This window comes from Rhinopithecus roxellana, chromosome 8, assembly GCF_007565055.1.
Source record: "Rhinopithecus roxellana isolate Shanxi Qingling chromosome 8, ASM756505v1, whole genome shotgun sequence".
Classification (NCBI taxonomy): domain Eukaryota; kingdom Metazoa; phylum Chordata; class Mammalia; order Primates; family Cercopithecidae; genus Rhinopithecus; species Rhinopithecus roxellana.
In genome coordinates, this window is record NC_044556.1 from 40,006,307 (window position 1) to 40,028,323 (window position 22,017).

The 22,017-nt window shown below is 52.4% G+C and overlaps 1 protein-coding gene across 1 annotated transcript; it reads left to right on the top strand.

Annotated features, from left to right (window-relative positions):
- The first annotated feature begins 12,044 nt into the window (after window positions 1–12,044).
- On the top strand, window positions 12,045–19,808 carry ETV3L (ETS variant transcription factor 3 like). The gene is made up of 5 exons (XM_010381269.1): window positions 12,045–12,388; window positions 12,476–12,713; window positions 12,960–13,149; window positions 13,863–13,983; window positions 18,726–19,808. The coding sequence occupies exons 1-5, from the start codon at window positions 12,331–12,333 to the stop codon at window positions 19,202–19,204; spliced, it is 1,086 nt and encodes a 361-aa protein (XP_010379571.1). The 5' UTR covers window positions 12,045–12,330; the 3' UTR covers window positions 19,205–19,808.
- The last annotated feature ends 2,209 nt before the right edge of the window (window positions 19,809–22,017 follow it).

Below are 22,017 nucleotides of genomic sequence, written 5' to 3' on the forward strand. Positions count from 1 at the left end.
GGTGGCCCTAGCTCCTCCTCACCCCTAGAAAGAAGGAAGAACTGGACCTGGGATTCACAGGGCCAGGTAGCAAGAACCTGCCCAGTGCCAGGGCTGGGGACGGTTCTGAGCGCAGCCTCTCTGGAGTGTGGGTCAGGGGTGGGAAGCCCTCACTCCCTCTTGCGGGGTCGGGCTGGCAGGGGTGGAGAAGTGTGAGTGAAATGGGTTTATTACTGAGAGTCTGTTGCCTCGATTGGTATCGATCCCCACATGTCACCTTCCATTGCCACTAATGGGACGTGAAGAGTCTCCACCGACACGGTAGCCACCGGCTCCGCACACTCACACACAGCCTCCTCCCCTGCCCTCCCCCAGCCCCTGCGTCCCTCCAGATGCAGCATTCCAGGGCTGCCTCAGCCAGGCCTCCTCCTGCCCTCTCTGGTCCCTCTCCTCTTCCCTCGGCCTCATCATTTCCGTCTAATCTTCCCCCCTCCTTCTTCTTCTTTGTCTCCTTAAATCAGATTTCTTCCTCCTTCCCAGTGCTTACCTGGCGCCTCCTTTCCTGTCCCCTTTCTGGCCACCTGGGGCCTAGTCCCTCCCTGCAGGAGCGCCCCTCTTCCCTCCCCTCCCTCTGAGTTCAGTCTCGGTCACCACTTTGGCCCCTGCCCCTCTAATGGGGATGCATTGGACCCCATCAGGATGGCAAAGAATGAGCCCTCTTTCTCCAACAGCTGGCAAGGAGTGCTTATGAGTGGGTATTCTTCTGACACTATTGGACTGGCCAGACAGACCTTCCTGGAATCAGCCAGGCCCCCCTGAACTTTACTTCACTGGCTGCCATGAGTCCAGGCCAGATCCCTGGCAGAAGGGTGAGGAGCCAGTGGAGAAGAGATGAGCCTGTTTTCCTGGCTTCCTCCTATTCCTCAGGAGGGCAATGGCACCATCTTGTCATCTCCACCCCTCTGCCCTGTGCAGCTCCTTGAGAAACACTCCCCAACGTCTGATCCCATCCCTGTGTTCTCTGGTCCTGCCCATTTTAATGTCAGATGATTACAAAGGCACAGTGAGGCCTGAGAGAACCCATTCCAGATGGTGAGATCTTGATACAAAGTCAATAGACTCTGAATTTAGTCACTTGTGCTGGTAGTTACTCAAGTATGAAAAAAGCGTCACTAACTAGAACAGGAAAAGTCTACTTGAAGCTCAAATAGCATATACTTTGGCATCCTCCTATGAGAGGACCCTTCCTGCCTGAGTCTGTGCCATTACTCTCTAGGGGCTGGGAGGGGAGCTCAGGAGAGGAGGCCGTTCCCATTCCCTCCCTGGCCTCCCTGGGCCCAAGTGGATGCTGACAGACACCCAGAGCCAGCTCTAAGCACCAAAGCAAGAAGGGCTGCCTCCTGCTGGGTTTCTGTCCCAAGACAGAGACAGCTCCACCCCCCACCCCCTTTTAGCCCAACCCCACTATTGTTCACTGTGTCAGGGGAGTTTAGGAAGCCGGACAGTTAATGGAAATGAAGCTGGGTGGCTCACGCCTGTAATCCCAGCAATTTGGGAGGCTGAGGCGGGTGGATCACTTGAGCTCAGGAGTTTGAGACCAGCCTGGGCAACACAGTGAAACCCATCTTTACCAAAAATACAAAACTTAGCTGGGCATGGTGGTGCATGCCTGCAGTCCCAGCTACTTGGGATGCTGAGATAGGAGGATCACTTAAGTACAGGAGGCGAATGTAGCAGTGAGTTGAGATTGCACCACTGCACTCCAGCCTGGATAACAGAGTGAGACTCTATCCCCAAAAAATAAAATAAAATGTGTTGAGGCTGCCTATTGTAAGTCCAGGGAATTGGGCTGGCTAGAGTGTGGGGCGCTGACTGAGGCATGGGGTACTTTGTGGTTTATTCACTTCCCAGTCGTGATACAGCAGCCCCCATATCCAGGCACTGTGCTACACACTAGGATACACGCAGAAAGCCTCATAATCTAGAAGGGTCTTGGTTGGGTCAGAAGATCCTCCACCCACTGCCATTTGCCATTTCCTCCACCCACTGACAGGGAGCTAAGCCATCTGCCTATATTTAGAGGAAGAAGCAGAGGAGGCTCAGCTTGCCATTCTAGCAGCCAAGGTCTGAGCCAAGGGTCTATAGTGTCCATGCCCAGCCTAGTCCACAAGGGCCAACCACTGAAGTGTGAGTTGGACAGAAAGTAGGGAGCAGGCAGGGAGAACCACCTTTATCTAGCTTCCTAGAAGATGAGAGGAAGCAGGTAGGGACAGTGGAAGGAGCAGCAGAAGAGAAGAGTGAAAACCCCACTCAGAAGCAGCTCCTAAGGCCAGGGATGGTGGCGCACACCTGTAATCTTAGCTACTTGGAGGACTGAAGGCAGGGAGATCACTTGAGGCCAGAAGTTTGAGACCCCATCTCTCCAAAAAAAAAAAAAAAAAGATCTTGAAGATAGCCTCATGAGGGACTTTGCTGGGAGCCGGATGGTCGCAGGAAGTGGGACCCCCACAATAGCTTGGAGCCTCCTTGTCTGGAGGTCTCTCAGATATTACCCCTCAGGAAAGCCTACAGAGGCAAGAGGAGGTCCGAATGATCCCGGGAGTCCAGTGCCTGGGTGTAGGCCCCTGTTCTCCCACTTCAGTTCTGCTCTGACCCCTCATTGGCAGGGACTTCCTGAAGAGGAGGGGCAGTCGTTCTTCCCAGTGGAGTCCTCCTTGGCCTTGGCATCTTCTGCAGCTAACTCAAATGATCCTGAAACTCTTCAACGAAGAAGAGAGGATTGTAGGGAGGTGAGCAAGGGGCAGAATAAGCTTTCCAGACGAGAAAGTACCAATGACACCTAAGAGAAATGCCCAGGTTACGGCATCTTGGCTCTAACTTCAGTCTTTCTTGCCATAGATCTCGGTCCTCTATGGAGATCAAGTCTGTCTAATCCTTGCTAATATCCCCCCCACCCATCTGACTCCCTGGAACAGTGTTCTGTGCCATTTCACCCTGTAGCCCCTTTCCTCTTTGCCCTAGAGGGCCCGGAGCCCAGTCCTCCCTGCGTCCCCCTGACCAGGACCCTCTGTCCATGGCCCCCAGCTCCTGTCTCCTCCATCAATCAGCCTCTCTCTCACTTTTCCATCATGTTAGCTTCGGTTGATTTAACCAGAAAACAACCCCCAGAATTTAATTCCATGGCCCTCCATTCCCATCTCAATCAGCTCAGGGTTGGGAGGGACTGTGTAATGAGGGGAGTGGAGGGTAGGCGGAAACTTGGTATCGCAGAGTCAGGGGGAAAAAAAAGAAAATCATATTGATTTCCCCAATGACATCCATTAATCTTCTCCCCGATGGTGAGTGGGGAGATTGGACACAGGGCCGACAGGCTCCAGGGTCACTTGATCCCCAAGACTTTAACGACAGAGGCTCTGGTCTTCAGTATCCTCCCTCCTTCAGTTTCCCTGGAAAAGCCTCTTCCGAGGTCAGTTACCCACGTCCTCCGTCCCCTCCCAGGATATTCTGGATTCCTACCCCTTCTCTTGTTTCTAATATTTCCTTGGCAGGTTATCTGATGCCCCTGTCATCACTTTCTCCTGCCTGGTTTATCCCTTAGTTGGAAGTTCTTCCTGCTGTCTAACTTCAAGTCATATTAATTTTTTTAAAAAAAGGAAAAATCATTTTCTACAACTCTAAGAGGAAAGAGACATAATCACTGCTTTAAAATCCTCAGAGAAAAGAGATTAGGTAAATGATTAGTATTATTTTACTGGAGACTAGGAAGAAAAGTTACAAATTGCAAAGATCCAGCACTACCATGGTGAGCAGAGCACGGCCTGGGGGTCAGAGGGGAAAACGAAGAGTGAGGGGGTGCTAAGAATCAGAGGCTGGGAAGCGGGTTTCTTCTGCAGGTCTGGCCTCCATCTCCACAGAAAGCTGCATAAAAGAAGGGCTGACAAAGTGGGAAGGGTGGACAGCAGAAGGCCTTCCCAATAGGTCAGCGTCCCTTTTCCTGGCATTAAAGAAGGGGTAGCTCTCTCCCCAGTCTCCCTGTAGGTCAGATGTTTTAGGTCCAGTCTTCCCCAGAGGCAGGATCTGGATGCAAAGGACCCAGTAAGAGATACTGCCTCCCACCTCACCCCCAAAGGGGCGGGGGTGCAAGGGAGGGGGCTCAAGGCCATGGTGTTGCTGGCCCCCAAAGGGTTAAAGCTATTGTCTCAAAACCACATCGGTTCCCCTGGGAGCTTGGAGATCCCGCTCTCATTTTAAGTAACCCTAACGCGTGTGATGAGCGAGGGGTCCTTGCTGGGTGAGGAGAGCGCCAGAGGGAGCCAGTCGGAGGAGAACGGGGACCTGGCTGCTGCTCCGAGGTAAGGGACTCTGATGGCAGGTCTGCAGCTGGGGCCAGCTGGCAGGGAAGAGCCCTTCTCTGTCCCCCACCACCTCAATGGTGTAGCCGATCGTGGGTAATTAGGAAGGGGAGAAATAAGGAGAGCTAGGCACTGGGTGGAGAGGGGAACCCAACAGTCACACTGAAGCTGCACGGGAGGTGGCAGGGCTCTTCCATCCAGGAACGGGATAGCCGCAGAGCCAGGTGTTGGGCACTTAGGCGAGAGAGAACCCTGGCACCTACAGAAGGACATCATAATGACAGCAGGTCCAGTCTGCCAATAGGTTCTTCTCCCCCGAGATGGGGCATAACTGGGGTCAGTTATTCGCAGATTCAGCTCTTGGGATGAATGGATCAAGTTGGATCCTGGGACTGACTGAATGCTGGTCTCAGCTATCTCTCTGCCCCAGGGTTCTGTGTCTCAGGGAGCTCTCTGCTGTCATCCCTGTGGCTGAGGTTGAAGAGCAGTGGGTGAAGATTGACAACCAGTTGGTGGCTACCACTGGGCAGAGGGAGGCAGGTGAGGGTGTGGACCTCACAGCATGGGGATGGGAAGGAGGAGGGGTGGCCAGAGGGCCACCAGGATTGTGCTCCCACCTGAACCGGGCTGGGGTGTTCTGAATTGAAACCTCTGATGGGATGAGAAGATTTCTGCCCCACTCACCTACCTACCTCCCTCCCTTCCTCAGACTCTTGGGATCCTTCTTAAGGAACTAGAAGAAGCCTGAAGTCTGAGAACGTGGGTCCCCCACTTCTCACAAGAGCCCCTGAGATGGTGAGGGCAGATGCAGGCTTGTGAGGCTAGAGAGACACAGAGATGATGTTCCCGTGGCAGAGAGAAGTCCTGCTTGTCTCCCTAACTCCTTCCCAAAGGAGACAAGAGGAGAAAGGCTGGGGAGTGTGGTGCCACTGTCTCTCCACCTCTGAGCCCCTTCTTGGTCCTGCCCAAGGGCAGTGGGGCTCCCATGGGCACAGGGACCAGGCTGCATGAGTGCAGCTTTCAATGAGGCTTGGGGCTTAGTGGAAGTTGAAGGTTCTTGTTAAGATTGGAGTCGGGGTTGAGGCTGAAAGCGGACATGAGGGTTGAGGGTTGGTGATTGAGTCCGAAGGTGTCAGAGGCCCCCAGCTGAGGAGAATGGCCTCGGATGCCTGCTTCTGATGCTGGTGCCCTGGTCCCAGTTACTCAGCCCCATGCCGGCCCTGCCAACTCATCCAGCTCAGCTGTTTGCTAGGAGCTTTCACTTCCTCTCCCTCTGGCCTGCTCCTCTGCCACGTCATCACCTGCTGGAGGGGATTTCTTGTTTCTGTGTTGGGGGACAAAGGGAAGGATCAGGGGGTGTCCAGACAGGGGACTCCCCCAGGCACAGCTGATGGGAATGAGATGAAAGGAACCCACAGTGAGGTTGCCACTGGGGGAAGGTCAAGGCGTGCTGGGGGGATCTGAGGAGGAAGTAGGGGAGTAGGGAAGTGGTGCTGTAAGGGCAGGGCAGGGAAACTGGGAGGCCTGTGGTCGGTTTCCTTCTCCAAAGCATGGATAAGAGATGGGGGGCAGGAGAGGAAAGACAGACAAGGAAACAGAAAGTAACAAGAGGAGACAGTGACAGAGACAGCAAAACAGAGCGCCAGGCTGGGAGGGAAGTGGTGAGACAGGCAACAGGGGAATGGGCATCTCACGGGGGCAGGACGGGTAGGGCGACAGAGAGGCCACAGGATCAGCAGACACAGGAAGTAAAGGCGGAAATGGAGAGACCAAGAGAAACTGGCAGAGGAGAGGACAAGGGAGAAGAGAGAAAAGAGTGGGAAAATATATGGCAAAATCAATAATGGTGGTGAAGAAAGGCCAAGAGAAGGTTGCTGGGTCGCAAGTGGAAAGAAGGAAAAAGAATTAAAGTGGGAGGGAAGAGGAGAGAACAATGAAGGAGCAAATGAGCTGAAGAAAGATAAACGGGTCAAACAGAGAAAAGTGGAGACTGGCAGGGGCCTGACAGGCAGAGGGATGGGTGCGGAGCTGGAAGCTGGTCTCCAGACACCCATGTCACTTCCCCCAGCCCCTGGGTCCCTGAAGGTGTTGAACGGATTACTTTCCCCCTGACCTTCAGCTGTCCATCATGACAGGTCTGTGGGGCAGGGCATGGGAGTGTCTGGGTTTGGATTTCTGCTCCATGGAGTTACACAAACCTTTTAAATATCACGGCCCCCAGGGACCCAAGAGACAAGGGTTGGAGGCATCTGCAAGGGGCGGGAGGACTAAGGAGGGGTTGGGCAGAGATCTGAGGCTGAATGAGGGGACTGGGCAGTGACAGCAGTTGCGAGGGAGCCTGGAGGGGGGTTGAGGACTGAGGACAGAGAAGGAGAAGCAGGACTGCTGCTGGACCCCACGGGGGGAGCCTCTCCCAGCTGCAGAGATAGAAGGAAGAGCTGAGGCTGCAGGAGGGAGACAGGGTTCATCTGGCTGATTCCCAGCACCCAGCATGAAAAAAGGGTCCTCTCTATTGCCTGGGCAGGGAGAGACAAGATGTCCTTGTCTCTGGGGTCACTGCCAGCATATCCCTTGGCCAGAGGAGAAGGAAAGAGAGGTTAAGGGGACATGAAGGAAGGGCATCTAACCCTCTCCTTCCCCCAAATTCCCCAAGGAAAAAGGCGACCAGCTTTGACCCTCCCAGGCCCCCAACCGCTCTCGCTCTCCTACCTAAGCAGCTTTAACTAATAGCATTAAAGCAGGTCTCAGGACTAACCACTCTCCACTTGGGGCTGAGATCAAGAGGAGAGACCAGAGGCTTCTAATCAGATTGGGGATTTGGTGTAGGGGTGGGGGATGCAGTTTGTTCAGGGCTAACAAGCACGAAATACCCCCTGGAGATCACCATCGCTATGTCTCCAAGGGGTTTCTCCCTGCACTGTCGCCCCTCTAAGCTGGTTTCTCTACTCTGATCTTTCCTTCCCCCCCACAGCTTCTGATTTCTGCATCACTCTTTCTCTGTCTAATACTCTCTGATTCACTCTCTTTCTCGCTGACTCACATGGCCGTCTCTTTCCGCTGCCTTTGTATTTACACACAGTCCCATTTTCCCACTGAATCAATCAAGCAGTCACTGAAAACACTTGGTTTGGCCAATCAATCTGATTATGCAGTCAATCCACTTCAGACCCTTAAAGGCCCCAACAACAAAGCAACTTTTGATGCAAGTTTCCACTTTGTATACATGCAGCATTGGTCTTGAAAACTCTTTTTTTTTTTTTTTTATCGTGTATGTTATTGTCTTTCTCATGCTTTCTGTATTGCTGTCTGCCCATCTGGCTGGCTGTCCTCTGGCTTTCTGGGGACTCTGTGGATACTTTTTCCAGCAAAGAGCCCACATGGAGGGTTTAGACTGGAAGTGCCTCCTTCAGGGCCCAGGGTCTCCCATCGGCCTCACCTCTCTGCTCTGAAGTTTCATTCTCAACTTTTCTGCCCTGATTGACTGATTACGGCTTGGAGCCTGAAGTCAGACAGACCTGTTCCCATCCGGCTCCACCACTTGGCCAGGATCTTATGCAAGTCTCTTAATCTTCTTGAGCCTCAATTTCCTTAGCATACAAAACAGATAATACCCATCTAGAAGGGTTATTGTGAAGAGTCAATGAAGTAACATAGGAAAACACGTTAAATCCACTACTGGGAGCATGATAGAGGCCCAATTCATATTAAATAAAATCTTCAAAAGGTGAACTGTGCTTTGGACATTTCCTTTGGCTCCAAGCCCTAGCTTAAGGCTTACTCTCTATTGTTATCTTCAGCATCTGTATTGCTTTTATTAAGTAATGACCTAAAACCTACATGTGTTGTAATGAGCACTTACATTGGCCAAGGGGGTTAATCATATTATTAGTAATCAGAATGATGGTGGTTATAACAATACTAATTGCTTGCTGCTACAACTCTTCAAGAAACACAAAGTGCTTAAGAGAAGGCACTTTGATCATTCGAGATTGGGTTATGATCCTTTTTGATTTATAGTTTTCAATACTCATTCTCCTAGAAGGCCACTGTACTGATCTTGCCGTGGGGGGTCTTGGGGAATCAGAGGCTGTGCAGAACCCATGGTTAGAGCTTCCCCAAGCTTTGTGTGTCTAGCCCATAGCACAAGAGGGGAGGAGTGGGAGCCTGGAAGATAGGAGCGGGGTGGGGACAGAATGGGACTACCTCCCCCAGCCTTGGGAGCATCACCACCAGAGTGCGGATTAAAGTGAAGCACATGGAGTTAAGGTTAAGTGCCAAGAACAGCTCTTGGATACGAAGGCAGAACTGAGACCTGGTGTTTTCTGAGTGTTCACCAGTCAGCTCAGAGGCTCATGTAGGAAAGGAAGGATGGAGGGAAGGCATTTGGCAGGACTTGTCAGCAGCAAGGATTTTCACACCAGAACTGGCAAGCTCCTCAGAGACTTAAGGATCCATCAGGGACTCTCACAGACACGGGAGAGGCTGGGGAGGAGGCTGCTGGCATCAGGAAGCTTGGAGACTTGACCTTGCCTACTCATGCCACTTTGGTTTTGCATTTTGAGGTTTTTTTTCTTTTGGGGGGGTAGGGAAGGAGATGTTGGGAGCCCAACTAGATGGCAGAACATTTTAAATCTTGCCTCAAGATCTTACTTTCCCCTCTTTGATTTAAGAGCTGTATGGCCTTAGAGAAGTTATGCAACCCCTCTGCTACCTCCTGTGAGGTTTCAGTATATGTCTATTTCAATCTCTTAATGTAGTGCAGAGCACACTGAGTGTCTGGTCAGTGGTGGGGTTCATCATTCTCTTCTTGCCAGATCCTAAATCTACCCTAAGATTTCACATCCTTCAAACCAGAAAACACCATCAGACTCAGCAGGTGCCAGGGCGAGCCATAGGTAATTCTATCAGCTTCCTCCAGAGAACAGTCATGCCTTGGAATCTCTCAAAACTCACCTCTGCACCCTGCCCCATTTCCCAGCCCATTTTCCCAAGGTGAAGCGGAAGAGATCCTAATCAGATTGAGGTTCAACCAAGGAGGAATTCCCAAGTGGACAGGGAAGGAAAGGAGGTTGGAAGAGGAGTGGGGGCATCTGCTTCAGGGGAGGAAAGGAGAGAAGACTCCAGAATGTCAGCTGCCAGTTTAGAGACAGAGGAATGAGTAGGATAACCTATTCATCCAGTTTCTGGGTGAGCTTGGATCTACTCACTGCCCTATTCACCTTAATTTCCAGAAACACTCTCAGCTCAGGGCAGAATGTGTGCTTCCAAGATCCCAGCCCTAACTGCCTGTCAGTTTACATCCTGGCACTGAGCATTCCCTGGGAAAGGGAGAGTAAGAGACCAGATGATCTCTTGGTGCCAGGAGTGGGAGGTGCCAGGGTTCTTACAACCTGACGTGTCTAGGGTTCCCTGACTTTCTGACACCCACAGCCTCTTTTTGCTGCATCCCACAGGTTCTGTGGGTTCTCACTGCTCAAAGTATGGTCTGCGGACCGGCAGCAGCAGCATCAACTAGGAGCTTGTTAGAAGTGCAGAGTCTTGGTTGGGTGTGGTGGCTCACGCCTATAATCCCAGCATTTTGGGAGGCCAAGGTGGGCGGATCACCTAAGGTCAGGAGTTTGAGACCAGCCTGGCCAACATGATGAAACCCCGTCTCTACTAAAAATACAAAAATTAGCCAGGTGTGGTGGCGGGTGCCTGTAGTCCTAGCTACTTGGGAGGCTGAGGTGGGAGAATCGCTTGTACCTGGGAGGTGGAGGTTGCAGTGAGCTGAGATTGTGCCGCTGCACTCCAGCCTGGGCGACAGAGCAAGACTCCGTCTCAAAAAAAAAAAAAAAAAAAAAAAATAGAATTACAGAGTCTTAGGTCCCCCAAGTCCCACTGAATCAGAATCTGTATTTTAAAGAGACCTTCAGATCATTCCTATTCACATTAGAGTCTGAAAAGCACCAACATAGATGATTTTTTTTTAAGTAAGCCTTAAGAAGGCAACTCAGTATATGAGAAAGTGCTATGGATTAGGAGTCAGGGGGCAGGGCAGCTAACTCACCATCTGTCTTTGGTCAAGTCACTTTCCCTGTCTGAGCCTCCTCTGGAAAGTGAGGAAGCAACTCCAGACAAATCCTCACGTGCCCTCCAGACCTCACAGTCTAATAAGTTCTCGCTGAAGGTATTGCACACTAACTCCATCAGAGATGGAGAGCCAGGCCCGGGTCACGTAATCCTGTTCACAGGCAGTCCTAAGCGCCCAGGAACCTCCCAATGCCCTGGCCCACCAGGAGCAGGTCCCACGTGCTTCATCCCCACCGCAGCCTCTCCCATCCCTCCTCAGTCCCTTTGCATATTGTTTCATCTTGCATTAGTTATAGTGGAAACCAGCCTTTTGCACCATCCAGAAGGCTTTCTGTTCCATCCAGAAGGCTTGAGGGCTTAGACATTTTTTCTCTTTTCCTATATCAGACAAGTACATCTCACTGGGCTTATTCCATAAACTCCACATCCTTCTCAGCTGAGAACCACAAGATTCCCAGTTCCTGCCCATGGTTCACCAATTCAACAAACATCTATAGAGCTCCTTTGAGTACGAGGTCCTGTGCTAGGATGGGATCTGGGGAGCCAGCAGAGGAGAACAAGACAGATAGGGTTCCTGACCTCGAAGCTTGACACTCTGAGTGGGGTACAGATGTTCAACAAAGAAGACACTATCTATAAGTCCATTACCATTCATTCATTCGATTAACTATCATTTATTGAACACCTATTGTGTGCCAGGCCCTTGGGACCGACAAAAAAAAGCCCACAAAAATTCCTGCTCGGCCGGGCGTGGTGGCTCACACCTGTAATCCCAGCACTTTGGGAGGTGGAGGCAGGCGGATCACCTGAGGTCAGGAGTTCGAGACCAGCCTAGCCAACAGGGCAAAACCTGTCTCTACTAAAAATACAAAAATACGCCAGGCATGGTGGTGGGCACCTGTAATCCCATCTACTCAGGAGGCTGAGGCAGAAGAATGGCTTGAACCTGGGAGGCGGAGGTTACAGTGAGCCGAGATAGCGCCACTACACTCCAGCCTGGGTGATAGAGCGAGACTCCAACTCAAAACAAACAAACAAACAAACAAAAAACAAAACTTCCTGCTCGTCTCAAATGTGAAATTGTTTGAGATACTATAAAGGCAGCCAGGTGCAGTGGCTCACACCTGTAATCCCAGCACTTTGGGAGGCCGAGGTGGGCGGATCATGAGGTCAGGAGTTCAAGATCACCCTGGCCAATATGGTGAAACCCCATCGCTACTAAAAATACAAAAAAAAAAAAAAAAAAAAAAAAAAAATTAGCTGGGCATGATGGCACGCACCTGTAATCCCAGCTACTCAGGAGGCTGAGGCAGGAGAATTACTTGAATCTGGGAGGCAGAGGTTGCAGTGAGCCGAGATAGCCCCATTGCACTCCAGCATGGGTGACAGGGAGAGACTGTCTCAAAAAAAAGACATACTGTAAAGGCACAGGTATGTGTATAAGCCACCTCCTTCCCACTCAAGATTTAGAATGAGCCCATGATTAATTACATTTTCTTTTGTCTTCTCTTGGGAAAAACTCCAATCCTGTTAAGCCCTAAGAAGAGATCTCATTCTCTGTCTAAATCCCCCAGCAGGGCAGGATATAGGACCCTTTGCACTTCTCTCCATTTATATAAGCGGCTCAGCCGGAAGCCTTGAGTCCAAGTCAGCCCTGGGCAGTGGGGAGTTCCTCAGAGGAGGCTGAACTCTGTCTGGGTATGGGGAAGCTTGCTGCTTGCTGGTTCCCTTTTCTCCCCTTCACTGGCAACCTCTTGTCCCTTCCCTTTTCTCTCTTTCTTTCCTGACCCTCTCCCTTCCTTCCTTCTTTCCCTCCATTTTTCCTTCCTCTTTCACTGTCCTGCCCTCTCCCTCCTTCCTTCCCTTCCTGTTAGGTGGTGACCACTTCCCCAAGGCCCAGACACAGCCCCTCTCGCCAGAGTGGACCATGCACTGCAGCTGCTTGGCTGAGGGCATCCCAGCCACCCCCGGCAACTGGATCTCAGGTGAGCCTCTTGGCCAGGTCTACCTCCTGATCCAACGGTGGCCTAGGGCAGGGCCTCCAGAGCCCTCACTCTGCCCTGTCCACCCAGGCTTGGCCTTTCCTGACTGGGCCTACAAAGCCGAGTCGTCCCCAGGCTCCCGGCAGATCCAGCTGTGGCACTTCATCCTGGAGCTGCTGCAGAAGGAAGAGTTCCGCCATGTCATCGCCTGGCAGCAGGGAGAGTACGGGGAATTTGTCATCAAGGATCCAGATGAGGTGGCCCGCCTCTGGGGCCGCAGGAAATGCAAACCACAGATGAATTATGACAAGCTGAGCCGGGCCCTCAGGTGAGAGGAGGCGGCTGACATGGCCAAAGAGGGAAGAGTTCAAGGAAAAGGGCCGTGGTTTCTGGCACCCCTACTGATTTCCACCCCCTCCAAGGCTTGGGAAGTGTCCTGGCCTGTGGTGAGCTGCGTAGTGGTTCTTGGGGAACAGCGTAGGGTCAGCCCGGCTAGGGAGGAGAATGTGACTGGGTCCCTGACTCTATTCTCTGACCACTGGGCCAACTCTATTCTCAACTTTGAATTCTCCAGATATTACTACAATAAGAGGATCCTACATAAGACCAAAGGCAAAAGGTTCACGTACAAGTTCAACTTCAGCAAGTTCATCGTAGTCAACTATCCTTTGTGGGAAGTGTGGGTGCCACCATCCCCCCACGTGCTGCTGGGGGCCTCTGCCCTGTGTCAGCCGGCGCTGGTGCCCGTGGGTGTGCAGAGCAAGGTAAGAGCAGAGGTGGCCCCTGTCTCAGGGCTCCACCAGGTCCTGCCCCTCTGCCCAGGAGGCCCCCCACCCTCCTCTTTGCCTCTGCGGCCCATCAGCCTCCAGTTTTCTTTTCCTCCTGCATCCTAGTCCCTGAGTGCCCCAGAGGCAGGGGTGTTAACAATCCAGGTGGTACGGGACCCACCTGTGAGAAAGGGTGGCTCCTTCTGTGATAGGCGCCACTCCTTTAGGGGTGGATCAGAGGGAAGGGCCCAGGGCATCTGAGACTTCAGGCAGCCTTGGCAGTGGGCTTTTAACAATAGGTATCAGAGGCCAGGCGCGGTGGCTGAAACCTGTAATCCCAGCACTTTGGGAGGACAAGGTGGATGGATCACTTGAGGTCAGGAGTTCAAGACCAGCCTGGCCAACATGGCAAAACCCCATCTCCACTAAAAATACAAAATTAGCTGGGCATGGTGGCATATGTCTGTAATCCCAGCTACTAGGGAGGCTGAGGCAGGAGAATCGGTTGAACCCAGGAGGCAGAGGTTGCAGTGAGCCAAGATGGTGCCACTGCACTCCAGCCTGGGCAACAGAGCAAGACTCCAACTCAAAAAAAAGTTAGTATGAGAGTATTTCATTGTTTTAGCAACTGGCTGACAGTACTAGAGTGTACTGGAGGATACATGCCAGGGAGAGTCCATCCTACCCCACATCTACTTCTCACCCCTCAGCTCCTGCACAGCATGCTGTTCGCCCATCACGCCATGGTGGAGCAGCTGGCAGGAGAGCAGACCCCCTGGGAAGCACCAGAGGCCCCTGGTGAAAAGAAGGGGAGCAGCAGCAGCATCCACCGTAAGTGCTCAGGGCTGGGAGGGCCCAGGGAATCCTAGCCAGAGGAGGAAGGGCCCTCCTGGCTGAGTACATGGCTGAGGGGGCATAAGACAAGGGATACTATGTACTCATTCATTCATTCGACCAACATTTATTGAACACCAGCTATTTACTAAGTGTGGGGGTTCAGAGATGAAAGGCTCAAGAGGCTCAGAACCTAGTGGGGAGCAGAGATGGGATTACTGCCAGCGACTGCTGCGGGCATTCAGGTAAGCACTAGGTGCTGTACATTCAGGCCCAGAGAAGGAACTGGGACTTCCCAGAGGACACAACACTCGGGCAGGTGAAGGAGATGGAAAAAGATGCCTAAGCAGAGGGAATAGCATTTATTTATTTATTTTTATTGATTTATTTATTTTTTTTTTTTTGAGATGGAGTCTCACTGTTGCCCAGGCTGGAGCACAGTGGCAGGATATCAGCTCACTGCAACTTCTGCCTCCCGGGTTCAAGTGATTTTCATGCCTCAGCCTCCCGAGCAGCTGGGACTACAGGCGTGCACCACCATGCCTGGCTAATTTTTGTATCTATAGTAGAGATGGGGTTTCACCATGTTGGCCAGGCTGGTCTCGAACTCCTGACCTCAGGTGATCCACCCGCCTCAGCCTCCCAAAGTGCTGGGATTACAGGTGTGAGCCACCACACCTAGTCGGAAATAGCATTTATAAAGCAAAAAGCTGGGAACAAGTGCAGCAAATCTGGAGAACTGCTGGTAGCTTGCTGTTGGAGAGCAAGTCTTGTGATGGGGTGGGAACAAATAGGATGGATAAAAGATGGGAATGGCAAGGTAAACCGGTGTCAGGTCACAGAGGCCTCACAAGCCATGCTAAGGGAGCAGGACTTTCTCCTGTGGGCAGGAGGGACTGGGAGGGAGAGTCATGGTCAGACTTTCATTTTACAAAGATGACTATGTGTGTGTAGAGTTTTGGGTTGGAGGAGGCATACAACTGGAGTCGGAAGGCCTTTGAAGATAATCTAGGCAGGAGATGACGGGGCGGTAACCAAGACAAGGGCCATGGGATGAAGGCGGAGGCTCAGCGGGAGAGAGATTGGGAAGACAGAGTTCATTCACTCATTCACTCACTCATTCATTTCTTCTTTCAGCAGATGCTTAATGACCCCCTGTTTAATGTGCCAGGCACTGTCCTAGGGGCTGGGGAACCAATGTGAGCAACACGGCCTTTATAGGACTTATAGGCAAGGGGGGGTGCAGATATTCAACTAATGATTGATGAGTGATTATAACTGTGCTAACTGCTGCAGAGGAGAAATGCAGAGTGCCAAGGGCATCAGGGAAGACTTCCTTGACAAAGTGACACTTGAGATGACACCCAAAGTGTACTTGACTGTCAGCTGAGCTCAGAGGGAGTAGGGAGAGCATAGCGAGTGAGAGAACAGTGTGTACAATGGCCCTGGGACAGAAGGACTGGGAGAAGGCCAGTGCAGAAGCACATGGCCATTGAGTGGGAGAAGAAGGTGGAAATGTAGGCAGACATCAGCTCTTACAGAGGCTGTGAGCTGGGAACCTACAATATTAGATTTTCCGTGAAAAAGATCACAGAGACACTTGACCAAACCAAGGCTCTTGTGCAGAGGTCCAAGAATTGCCCCTCCACTCCAGCCAATTTCATGGAAGAAGGATCCATGGCCTTCACCCCACCCCTGGGCTGCTGGGAAGCCCAAGCTCTGCACCCCTGGGAGTGCAGCTGAGGCCATGGGTGTGGGGTGCTCCAGGGCCTGCTGGGACTCGCTGGGCCTGGTCTGGTAGCCTGCAGCTAAGTAGCACCTGAACAGCCCTCCCTGTTTCTCCACTCCCACCCACCCTGACCTAGCACTGGGAATGCCTTAGGCAGAGAGCTTCTCTCTTTGGGAAACTATGAGGGAAAGAAAAAAGTGTTCCCATTCCAGGTGGATAGTGTTAGAAGAAAAAACGAAGAAGAAGAAGAAGAAGAAGAAAGAAAGAAAAAAGTGTTCCCTCCCAAGCCCCATTTGTAGTGGGCTATTTTGCACCTCCCTCCCCTCTGCAGGCAAACACACACGCCCTGCCTATGCTTGGGCCCTAAGGGATGCTAAGCAGGCGTAGGTCACCAGAAGATTGGAAGCAGCCACATGCCCCACTTCTAGATTGAGATTCCAGAAGCCTGTGCCAGCCCCTCACCTCCACCCTCACTCAGAGCATTTGGTGCCAAGAAAGGAAGCTGCTTCTGGGAGTGCCGGGTCTGTTGAGCCAGAGGTAGGGAGCTGCAGGGCCAGTGCTGGGAATGGAAAGGAACTGGTGGGAGAACGAGAGGACTCTTAGAAATAAAATATCTCTTCCACGTGCCTTGACCTCAGGAACCCCGAGGGACACAGCCTTCCTGTGCAACAGCAGTCTCCACCTCATCTAAGGACCCAAGGAAAAGACAATGACCCAGAGAAAAGGTGCTCTGATAGGGGCCTCCACACTTGTTCTCCTAGAGGATCACTGTCACTGTTTTCTCCCTACATAGATCTGACTTCAGAAATATTGTTCCTATCAAATACATTGGACACATTAAATAATAACTAACTTGTTTTTCCAGTTTTTTGCTTGTTTGTTTGTTTTGGTGGTTTTTTGTTTTGTTTTGTTTTTTTGAGACAGAGTTTCGCTCTTGTTGCCCAGGCTGGAGTGCAGTGGCGCAATCTCGGCTCACCGCAACCTCCGCCTCCCGGGTTCAAGTGATTCTCCTGTCTCAGCCTCCTGAGTAGCTGGGATTACAGGCGCCTGCCACCACACCGGCCCAATTTTTGTATTTTTAGTAGAGACGGAGTTTCATCATATTGGTCGGGCTGGTCTCGAACTCCTGACCTCAGGTGATCTGCTCGCCTCGGCCTCCCAAAGTGCTGGGATTACAGGTGTGAGCCACTGCACCCGGCCTGTTTTTCCAGTTTTTATTCGCTGTAGCCCAACCAATGTGACTACGTTGGGTTGATGCTTCTTCTTTTAGTTAAATGATGTGGTCTTGCTGAGAAAAATGTGGAGCGGCAGTTAGGCTTTTTGAAATACAGAAAGTGATGTGAAGTTCTATATAGTCATCTCCAAGGCCCCCAGCTGGGAGGCCCTACTGTAGGGCCCTGGCAGGGTCCGGGAGAGGGAAAGAGGCAGGATTGGAAGGAGCAGGAAGAAGGAAGCCTTTTTGGAGGTGGAAAGTTACGGACCTGAGTGAGACAGAGAAGAGGAAGGCTGGGGCTCCCCATACCTGCCCTGGGCCTCCCAGTCATGAACTCTGCAGGGCCCCTTCTTACCCATGACACAGCTTAATCTAAGCTAGGAGAGGGGATTTTATGGATGAAGAAACAGAGGACTGCAAATTTAAATGACAAGGCCAAGGCCACACAACCAGTTCTTTGCCGGGCTAGACTGGAGGCCCTTGCTGCAGGGACAGGGAGAGAAGAATGGATCCATTGAGATATAGCAGAGAATATCCTTCCCTTAATTTGCTGGACACATTTTTCTTGAGCACTGATTGTGTCCAGACTGGGTAGATTCGAGGGAAAATAAAACAAATACAGCTCCTGCCCCCACAGAGTTGGACTCACATACATTAATGAAAAGCACACAAATGACTACCTGACCCTAACTCAGCCAAGCACCCTTGGAGGAGAGGTTCAGGGAAGGGCGAGGGCAGGCAGCAGACACTGTCGCCTAGGCTGGGAGTCTAGGAAGGCTTCTCCAAAGAATGGTATTTATGATGAGGCCTAAAGACAAGCAGAAAAGAGGCTGGGCGCGGTGGCTCATGCTTGTAATCCCAGCACTTTGAGAGGCCAAGGCAGGTGGATCACCTGAAGTCAGGAGTTTGAGACCAGCCTGACCAATATGGTGAAACCCTGTCTCTGCTAAAAAGTACAAAAATTAGCCAGATGTGGTGGCATGCACCTGTAATCTCAGCTACTCAGGAGGCTGAGACAGGAGAATTGCTTGAACCCGGGAGGTGGAGATTGCAGTGGGCCAAGATCGTGCCACTGCACTCCAGCCTGGGTGACAAAGTAAGACTCTGTCTTAAAAAAAAGAAAAAAAGAAAAAAAGAAAAGAAAAGCATAAAAGGAAGGGCAAGGCCGGGCGCGGTGGCTCAAGTCTGTAATCCCAGCACTTTGGGAGGCTGAGACGGGCGGATCACGAGGTCAGGAGATCGAGACCATCCTGGCTAACACGGTGAAACCCCGTCTCTACTACAAAACATAGAAAAAATTAGCCGGGCGTGGTGGCGGGAGCCTGTAGTCCCAGCTACTCGGGAGGCTGAGGCAGGAGAATGGCATAAACCCGGGAGGCGGAACTTGCAGTGAGCTGAGATCCGGCCACTGCACCCCAGCCTGGGGGACAGAGCGAGACTGCGTCTCAAAAAAAAAAAGAAAAAGGAAGGGCAAGCCCGGCAACATGGCGAGACTCCATCTCTACAAAAAACACAAAACTTGGCTGGGCATGGTGGCACGTGCCTGTAGTCCCAGCTACTCAGGAAACTGAGGTGGGAGGATCGTTTGAACCCAGGAAGGGTTCAAGCCTACACTGCAGCCTGGGTGACAGAGACAGACTCTCTCTCAAAAAAACAAGACAGAAAGAAAAGGAAGGGCAGTGGGGCGAGGAAGAGAGACTTCCAAGCAAGAAATAAGAAGGCCTGGGAAATGGGAGGAGCAACGGGCATCTGAGAGAGGTTGGGCTCCCTTGACCCTTTCTCTCTTTCTTTCTCTAGGACTTGGCTCTGCCCCAGTCCCCTGCCAGCTGGGCCCTTGCTGCCATTTGGGGAGAGTCCAAGGCGAGCTGCCTGGTGTTGCCTCCTTCACCCCTCCCCTCCCGCCCCCTCTCCCTTCCGACTGGACCTGCCTCTCGGGGCCCTTCTTGCCTCCTCTCCCGTCAGAGCAGCAGCTCCCAGGGGCCTTTAAGCCAGACATCCTGCTCCCAGGACCTAGGAGCCTCCCAGGGGCCTGGCATTTTCCAGGGCTTCCTCTCTTGGCCGGGCTGGGACAGGGTGCGGGTGACAGGCTTTGGCTCTTGTCCCTCAGGCCCGAGGGGCTGGAAGTAAAGCCTGCTCCCATGATGAGGGCAAAGGGGTGCCTGGATCCCAGGGAGGGCTTCTGCCCAGAGACCTGCAGACTCAAAACTGGGGAGGAGAGACTTACTTCCCCCAATCTGGAGAACCTCAAAGCATTGTGGCCCTTGGATCCTCCTTAATTGGAGAGGAAGGTGGGAAGTTGGGGAGGAGTCCTCCAAAATCCATCTCTCCTCTTGCCCACCGCCTCTGAGTCAGCCCCTTCCCATTGCTGGACATGGGCTGAAATTGCAGGATTTGAAGAGGTGGAGTTGGACCAAAGGTGGGGAGCATTGCAGGGAAGGTGTGAATGTGGAAACGGGAAAAACTAAGACAGGGTGTCCCTCCTCTCTCACCATATTGCTAATCAGATTAAGGAGACATTCCTAATCTCAACTTTTCTTCAGGGAGGTGAGAATAAGATTTCCATAATTTCCATCCTGCCCACGTAAGGGGGAAAATTAAGGGTCTAGCCTGGGGAGAGGACAAGGGTGGTTGTGTTCCCTCTGTCTTCTTCGGGGCCTATCTCCCCATTCTGGGCTAAGGTCTCCAGCCCCTTTCTCACCCCTCCATGCAACTTCTCTCCCATCCCTCTAATTTCTGAGGCCCTGGAAACCCCTGTCCCATGCAGGCGCTTCCTCCTCTCTCCATTTCCCCAGGACCCAGGCAGGTGGGATAGGGAGACACTGGCCTTCTCTGCTCTGTAATACTCCACTGTGACCATGAATAAAATGTCCTTGCAAACTGCCCTCTGGCTGACCACCCCCCTGCAGTGGACCCCCATCCTCCCACTGTGCTCCTCCTGTGTTCTGGTCTGGTGTGATGGGAAAGGGCCCGAGCAGAAGTTTGGAGGAGAACCTGAGGCCTGGAGTGGAGCTACACATCCCACCAGCCAGTCTCTTCTCTCCCGCTAGCATCTCCTCTCAGAGAGAAAGGCTGAAAGGAAGCCAGGGCATGAGGAGCTTCCTGGACACAGTGGGAAACCCGCCTCAAGGGAGGAACTTCAGACTACAGCAGGGGTCCTTAAAGAACGGTCCTCAGATCTCTGTGGACCACCTCGGAGCAGAAGGGTTGGGTGAGGAGGAGGGCGCTGCCAGGGGCCCCTTTTCGTCTGCACCCCAGGCCCTAGGAATGCCAAGCAGAGCAGCAGTGAGGCGTCAGGTGCCTAGGAAGTAGGGCACATCTGACAGAGAGGACTTTTTGCCCAAACAAGGACATGGCAACAGAGAGGGGTGCTCCAGGAGCCAAGACTGTTGATCCCACCACCCTACTGTCTCTAGGCTGCCAATTACAAGCCTAGGATTTGTCCCTACTCCCTTTCTATGACATGGAGCAGGGACTCGTGTGGCACAGAGGGCCCCTTTACTCAATGCTTGTCCCTGTTCCTCAGTCCCAGGAGGAGACGCATCCTTCTCAGGGACGCCCTGAGCATGTGCTTCTGCAGCCTCTCAGCCCTTCTTAGTGGCATATGCATGGTCTCAGGGCCACACATGGAACTGGGACAGGAGAGACCCGGAGCAGGGCAGGATGGGCCCTCGCTCCTCAGGAAGGTGGTGATGGACACAGCACACAGGCCCTGGGTTTCCAAGCTGGATCTAGGCCAGGAGAAAGGATCTATGAGAGTTTTTCATCTCAGTCTCCCTCCTTCACCCCGATGCCAAGAAAGTGGGGACCACAGAGTTTCTCTCCCAAGAGTTCCCAGCGCTACAATGAAAACTGCTTCTCACTTGCCCCCAAAGCCACAGGCCCATCCCTGGCCCTGCAGGAAGGACGAGCCCCCAGGGGCTTTCCCATCACCCTGCCCAGTTTTGGGAGACAAAGGGCTAGTGTTGTCTGCTCCAGCATAAGGAACTGGATGGTTTTGTCACGGGGTTTGTGCCCTGTTCAGAGAGACCAGCCCCTGGGACAGAATTGTTCTCCTTCACAGTGGTCCTCACATGCCCCTCTGCCTGACCCCACCGCCTCTTCAGTGCTTTGTGGTGTCTGTGACCCTCACATCTCAGGCAATGGGAAATGCCTTGAGGTCACTCTTCTAAAATTTCTCTTTGGAGTAGGTGAACCTGAGAGACCAAAAGCTCAGCCCCAGAGGACTTACATTTCCAGGTGGTGCACTCTGCGTTTAGGCAATAGATTCCAGTGGAGCAGACTTTTTCAACCTTGGCACTGTTGATATTTTCGGTTGCATAATTCTCTGTTGTGGGCAGCTGTCCTGAGCATTCCTGGGCATTTAGCAGCATTTGGGGCCCCTACTCAGTAGATTCCAGGAGCACCCTCCCCAACCCGGTTAGGACAACCAAAACTGTCTCCAGACATTGGCAAATGTCTCCTGGGGAGAGGGGAGAAACTGCTCCCAGTGGAGAACTACTTAAGTAAAGAAAGGCTTCAGTAAATCCAGATGTTCTGGCCAAGATGGGAACCAAGTTCCTCGGACTCCCAAGACTGTTGGTCTCCACAAGGCAAGAGTGCTCTCTGGTGGCCACAGTCAGTATCGGCGGTCCAGAGGAGCTCAGAGCCCTGGCCTAGGCTGGATGGAGAGCCCACAGCCAACTCTAAGGTGAAGGGGTGATGCCCACATTGGAATCCTCTGAGAGAAGGAAGAGAGTTGCAGAATAAAAACATTTTATGAGAACCTTCCCATTTCAAACCCCCTTAGCAAATCATGGACTATCCACCAAAGGCTTACAGGTCTAACCTAGCAACACACTCTGCAGCCTGTTTGTTTCTGGTGCAACCAGGTGACATCACATCCTCTGGCCATCTGTGACTATGACTGTCATCTTCATCTGGGGATAGAATGCTGTGGATGCTCAGCCTTCTTCCGGGACAGTGGACACCGGGCCGACACACAGCAGAGTCAGCTCACCTGCCAGCCCTGCTCCTGGGCACTCAGCTCTACTGTACCAAAGGCACGTGCAGACACACACCTCGGCCTTGGGAGTGACAGGGAGTCAGACTC